General features: G+C 35.3%; 2 protein-coding genes across 2 annotated transcripts; both read right to left on the minus strand.

The window, feature by feature from the left end:
* Positions 1-1,851: 1,851 nt before the first annotated feature.
* Positions 1,852-4,505, minus strand: OCT59_017170 (uncharacterized protein; the record flags this gene model as incomplete). Its single annotated transcript, XM_066146191.1, has 6 exons — positions 1,852-2,767; positions 2,845-3,563; positions 3,657-3,710; positions 3,788-3,820; positions 3,917-4,358; positions 4,443-4,505. 6 exons carry the CDS (start codon positions 4,503-4,505, stop codon positions 1,943-1,945), a joined length of 2,136 nt encoding a protein of 711 aa, XP_066003911.1. The 3' UTR covers positions 1,852-1,942.
* A 926-nt stretch (positions 4,506-5,431) lies between these two features.
* On the minus strand, positions 5,432-5,994 carry OCT59_017171 (uncharacterized protein; the record flags this gene model as incomplete). The annotated part of the gene is made up of 2 exons (XM_066146192.1): positions 5,432-5,609; positions 5,675-5,994. 2 exons carry the CDS (start codon positions 5,992-5,994, stop codon positions 5,432-5,434), a joined length of 498 nt encoding a protein of 165 aa, XP_066003912.1.
* Between the last annotated feature and the right edge of the window lie 872 nt (positions 5,995-6,866).

Consider the following 6,866-nt stretch of genomic DNA (forward strand, 5'->3'; position numbering starts at 1 on the left):
CATATATTAGCGCTTGTTTTTCCCATCCCAGAATTTTATCTCACTCCGGAAAGTAACACTATTTTTTTGTCCGAGCCTAATAACCATATAAAAGCGCTATGTCTGAAACTAGTACACCTTATACTCCAGCTTCCACCTCAACTTCTGTTGCTGGAAATGAGACGGTCGCTCTGGCGGATGAAATTAAAAAATATAAAACGGAGGCTCTTATCGACTTCTTACGTAAGGAGGAAGACTTGGGTCTTAACGACGATGACTTTGAGATAATTCGCAAGCGAAAAATAATGGGTCGTGACTTCCTTAAGACGAGCAAAGAAGAGTTTGAACATTGTGGGTTGGAAATGGGACCGGCGAAAAGACTCGCGGACTTCGCTAAGGAGTGTAAGGATAAAAAATTAAAAGCGTTCTCGTCGTACCTCAGTTTGAGTGAGGTGTTAGCGGAATATGGTCTTGACTCCGATGGTATAGATTCTATCCCGCTCTTTTCTCCCCCAACATATGAAATTCAAGATAGCAATAAAGTAGCGTTGCATGGAAGAGATTTTGGGCAGTACGGAACTTTACAGCCAGACAGCTTGGAGGCTATGCGAAATGAATATGTCGTAGCGCTTCTTCACGCTTCCATCCATATCGTCATGGATATAACAGACAAGGAGCTTAGCATGCGTCCTCAGTATGGAATAGTTGGTGAAGAAAGCCGAGGCCGGGTCGATTTTGCAATAAAGGTAAAATTTTTTTGTTATTCCAGCTATACTCGCAATTATGTTAACTTACCACTAACACGAACTATGGAATATATGGATAGGAGGCTGAAGACCTTATCTGTATCACGGAGGATAAACAACATAAGGTTCCTGTAGGCATCGCTCAGAATATCAAACAGCTTAAGAGCGCATGCGAGACGAACAAGAGAAAGAGAAAGCGGGGCGATGATGATTTCGATTACCTCTATGGTATTGTCACAACAGGTCGGGACTGGCATTTCCTTTTATATAGCCCCGGAAAAATATATAAGGCAAGTGATACTGCGTATTCGATCGAATTTATAAAGAAGGCTTTAGACCCAAACTCAGAGGAATACCAGTCATTGTGTAAGAATGTGAGAAAGGTTTTGGGCATTATTGTGGGTTTGTTAAAAGATAGGGCATGTGCGGAAGAAGAGCCAGAAAGGAAGAGGGTTAGAATAGAGGGTTATCGTTCAAAAAAATAATTAGCCGTAATTAGCACATCATGTATCCCGGGCAAAGTCCCGAACATTTGTATTTATTTTTCGCATGAATTAATAAAAAATTTTCTTGGCAATTTTCCGGGACATAATGTCTCGGAAATTTCTTGGCAAAAGTGATCAATTGTTCACGCGCACGTGATTTTTTTTATTTGAAATTTTGCCGAAAAAAGATGCACAGTCGCCGTTCAGATTGTCTTCACTATCTCACAAAAAAGCAAACATGACGATATAGATAATATATGGGGGTAATAATAACAGATGCGGAAAAATGATATTTCATGGAATGAACGCTAGACAGTGAAGTGAAACCGTCGTTCGAGTTATCGAACCCCTTATTTGCGTACTAAGATGAAGATATGGAAGACAAGGCGGAGAGAGTCCTTTGTCATATTATATCGCTACTGGAAGAGGCGCAGAAGCCGGTGATACCTTCACAAAGTGGGAGGGATCAAGAGAAATAAAAAGGGTAAGGTCAACGGGCGATCTTGCGGAAAATTGAATTAGGATCTGGATTTTGTCAACATATGAATGTACACTATTTAGCATAGAACTGGCATGTATCACGGGTTTGCATTGTATTTATTTTTTGTCGCATGTATTAATAAAAAATTCGCAATGCAATATTTCTAGCTCATAAATTTTTTTTACTTTATTAAACATGCATGATATTGAATAAAATAAAGATTCTATTAATCGAATGATCAATAGTATTTATTAGGAGTCAATTTCCATTTTGTCCACTTGATCATCTTGATAATCTAAAAACTCTGATAAATCATACCCAAGCAAATTTTCTTTGCCTAGTAATCGAATATCCTCTTTATTTCCATTAGGATATATTAGCTGAACAGATTCAAAATTTTCGCCACAAATAACATAAATATCATTTCTTTTACGTTTCTCTGACTCTGGAGCTTCCATCTTACTATTTCGAATATCGATGATCGCCCACTGTTTTGTGTGTTTAAGGATAGGAACATATATGCCACCTCTTTGAAATCTTTGTTGATGTTCATTTAACTTTACTCCGTCTCTCAATAGCTCAATAGCCCAGTGACGCTTATCATTTACGTAAAAATCCACATATCCCTTTGATCCAAACACTTTTCCAACATCTACAGAAGGATAGATGTCTTCGGGAAGAACTTGCAATGAAGCACGGTAGAACTCCATTTGCCACACACGCTCAAAAAGTCGACCATCTTTGCCTTTACCCTTGCTATTCTGCAATATTTTTGGGTTCATATTTGTGAATACCGATTTGATAAAATCTTTGAATGTTTTAGGTGGCGATTCAGATCGTACCACATAACCAAAACGATCTTGAAGGTATGTAGCTCTAAGCAATGGTGCAGGAAAATCAAGAACTGAACGACCTATTTTTCCTCCAATATCAACAAGAACATTTGTCTTAATAATTCGACCATTGCATGGAATCCTGTTGGTCTGAATTTTAAGACCTTTTTTAAAAAGCACTTTATCAATAATCATCATCTCTTCGCTTGACATATCATTAACTTGCGGAGTAGCACGAATACCCTGAATACATCGTGTACAGATTGTTAATAATATTTTGGTCATTTAGAATTATCAAAATTTTATATACATTTACTTACCTTAAGATGAGAATAAAAATTATATGATTTGAGATATGCAAAAATATCACCAAATTCCAGTTTATGAGGCCGTTTGACAAATCTTCTGATAATTTCGTCCATAGTGAAAGCAACTAATCCAGGATGAAAAGCCGTTATTTCACGTACATAATTATGAAGAAACGGAATGTCATCTTTTTTCAACATTTGAAGATGCATTTCACAGAATTTATTAAAGTAATCACTAAACTCTTCTTCGGTGAAGCGAACATCTGCAAATCCCCATGTATTGTCTTTATGAAGAATAGATGGTGGCGAAATATCCATAATTGAATGATCTCCATGAACAGTGTAGGCGCCGTAATGTCCATAAGAAGCAAATGCTACTATGTGCAAATTTGACAAGTATTGATTCACTTCTTTAAATGTTTCCCAAAAAATGTTTCCACCATTACGAGGTTCACTTTCATTCTGTGGCTTATAAATTAACTGCACCTCATCAACTATCAAAACTACATCAGTATCGCTATCTCTACATAGCTGTATAAATTCACCCCATTCCATGCCCATAAGCGCTTTAAACCCCTCTGTAAATGTCCATTCCATTCCACGCTTTACCATCCACATTAAAGAAATACGAAATACACATCTAAATCCTTTCTTCGCTTCGTCAGATTGAAGAATGTTATACTCCAATAGTTGTGCAAGTGAAGTTTTGCCAGCCATTGGTGGCGATCGAACTAGAATAATACGTTTCTTAAATAGATCATAAAGCAGTCTCTTAATGGTTGACTTTCTCTGACATATATTATCAATGTGAGTAAGATCAAGACCTTCGTAGCCCAAACCATCTTCCCTTTTTTTCATCTTTGTTCCTCCAAGACCTCCTATTCAATGCAAAATAGGAAAATAATATGAATCAAATGTACATTAGCTTGAAAGTTAAAAGACAATGGCTTTATACCTAGTCTTGATATTCCCTTGATTTTGGGTGCGTCTGTTAAAGTGAAAGCGAATAAGAAATAAAATAAGTTAGTTATCGTTACAAAAAAGGTAACTTTGTTCGAGAAGTAAACCATTGGGAGACACTTACCAGTGGTGGCGGGCGGTGGTGGTTCCACGATGATAAAATGGATGGACGAAGGTTCAGAGATCCAATCTTCTCCTTTAAAATAATCAGTTGGGTCCAATTCCTCGCCAAGTTCATTTGTAATGTCAGTTTGATTACGATACTTTTCATTAAGTTCACACAACTTCGAGTTTTTTTCATTGCACGGAATCTTAACATGATATAATTCCAGTTCACAAGCTTTACCGGCACTTTCTTTACTCTTGATTGTACTCCATATCATTTTCTTGATATGATCGTATGTGAGCGTATTAGCAGGAACAGTATAAATGTCATCAGGCATGGCGTTATGATCGCAAATGGTCACGGTTGACTTTTTAGCGGTACCTAGAACAAAAAAAGGTAATACTTGTCTGGCCATATTTCTATAAAGTAAGAGAGAGAAAGAGCTTGGAAATTTTGGTAACTATGAATTGTAGGGAGACGCGTTATATATATATATGTGAAAAAATCAAATTTTGAGTCATTGCCTTGATACGATGTGTCATACGTTATCATACCTTCCGCCATAATAACTATCCGCTGAATCATTTTTTATCAAACCATTTGACATTTTATTGTGTTATCGTTGGCACGTTATGACAAAACACGACAGCAAATTACTTCTATTTGACCTCAAACCCTTGCCAGTTCGATTGGCGTATTCGTGTGAATTTTTATACTAAAACGAAAAAAAAAAATTTTCATCGGGGCAAACAACCCGGATATTTATATAAAATTTTCGAACTTGTTCCTAATTTAGTTGTTCGTGCAACAGAACGATTTAAAAAAGTAAAAGCGCATTACCAAGCCTTAATATTATTTTCTCCGGTTTAAAGTATCGCAGTTTGAAAGTGACATTTTATTGTGTTATCGTTGGCACGTTATGACAAAACACGACAGCAAATTACTTCTATTTGACCTCAAACCCTTGCCAGTTCGATTGGCGTATTCGTGTGAATTTTTATACCAATAAAACGAAAAAAAAAATTTTCATCGGGGCAAACAACCCGGATATTTATATAAAATTTTCGAACTTGTTCCTAATTTAGTTGTTCGTGCAACAGAACGATTTAAAAAAGTAAAAGCGCCTTAATATTATTTTCTCCGGTGGGATGTCGTAATTTGGGATGTCATAATTAATTAATAATTTAAAATGCTATAATTAATTTAAAATAATATAATTAATTTGAAATATTACGACTTATACATTTAAAATATCTTAATTAATTTATTTAAAATTTGAATTAAAATTATAAAATTATAATAATTATATTATGAAATTAGATTTTTAAAATTAAAATATAAAAGAATATTATAATTATTTTGAAATATCATAATTATTTTGGAATGTTATAATTTATAATTATTTTAGAATATTATAATTATTTTAAAATGTTATATAATTAATTTGGGATGTCATAATTATTTTGGGATGCCATAATAATTTGGGATTTGTACATTTGGGATGCCATAATTAATTTGGGATTTGGGATTTGTTTAATATATTTTTGGCAACATGTATATATCCTTGGGTAGTACTTGAGTTTCTCCTGCTCCACAAATACTCAATTTGATTGATGATTGCGAACTGCTTGTATTGGTTTCAGTTTTCGCAGAATCTTCTAGGGGCATAGAGAAATTATTCTGGAAAATTGAGAGCTTATCCTGATCTTGGCTTGAATATGTTGATCCACACAAAAGTTTTTTCTCTCTATTGCGTTGTCTCATCATATCACTAACCTCTTCTTACTTACCGAAATCAGGAATTCATCGGTCTGTCTATCCTTCAATAATTTAGACCCTGCATGAGTGGGTTGAGTTACATCAGAGCTATTCTCAGAGTTACCCTCAATAGGCGGCGAAATGGATGATTGGGAAGTCACCTGTAATTCTGAACGAGTGGGAGATTTCACCACGGATGTCCCGTCTTGCACCAAAATATTAATAGCAATTTGCTCCTGTTTGATTTTCCCGACATCACAATTTAGTTCTGCAATGAGCTCAGCCTTTTCTTTATCGCTCTGCTCTAGTTTTATGAATCTGGCTTCATTCTCTTCCATAGCCTGCCTTAATTTAGCATTTTTGGCTTTAACCTCGGCATTCTCAGCCTTAATTTCAGCATTCTCGGCCAGGAGCTCGATGATGCGTTGTTTCAATGAATCAAGTTCGGATTGCATACTCGATAATAACTTTCATATAGAATGTGGTTTATTTAAAATGCATTTTACCCAAGTGGGACTTTAGGTCTCACTTTTTTTATTCACCATACATCTCCATATCCCACGAAAATATACTTGATACAATGTATAGCATTTTCGGCTTGAATTCTTCATTGATGCAGTAAATAAATTATATGATTCGATGATACATAGACTTGTTTTACAATGTGAAGTAGCGGGGTTTCTACATTAATACCTACAGATCACACCAGTTTTTCGTTCTTCTAAACTATCTATACTAACACAATATCCCAACTCTAAGCCGATTTAATTTGTCCCCAACATCGTTATTCTGGATAAAATAAATGGTCGTTAGGTCAGAAATAAATTAACAATATTGACCTTAGTAAAACTCACTGAAAGTTTATGTTCTCCGCCTAATAAGATTCTCTGAATTTCTGAACAAAAAAATAGATATTAGCTTTGCAAGCATGGGTCACTTCCTTGCAAATTCATCGACAAATCCGAAGAAGCAACAACTCACTCCGCTCTTATTGGAGAAAGACGGAGTCAGATTCTGGAAGGTGAATTGAAAGATGAGATAAAGGTACGAAATATTCATACCTGAATTGCGTAATGTCTCCTCCGGAGCTTCAACAATTCTTTCGTCAACACTTCTTTCAAACTGCGATACGTCCAGTTCTTTTAAAAATTAATTATAGCATTTCAAATTAATTATAGCATTTCAAATTTATTTATATTTATAGATTATC

Source organism: Rhizophagus irregularis, chromosome 25 (assembly GCF_026210795.1).
Source record: "Rhizophagus irregularis chromosome 25, complete sequence".
In the NCBI taxonomy this organism is placed as follows: Eukaryota; Fungi; Glomeromycota; class Glomeromycetes; order Glomerales; family Glomeraceae; genus Rhizophagus; species Rhizophagus irregularis.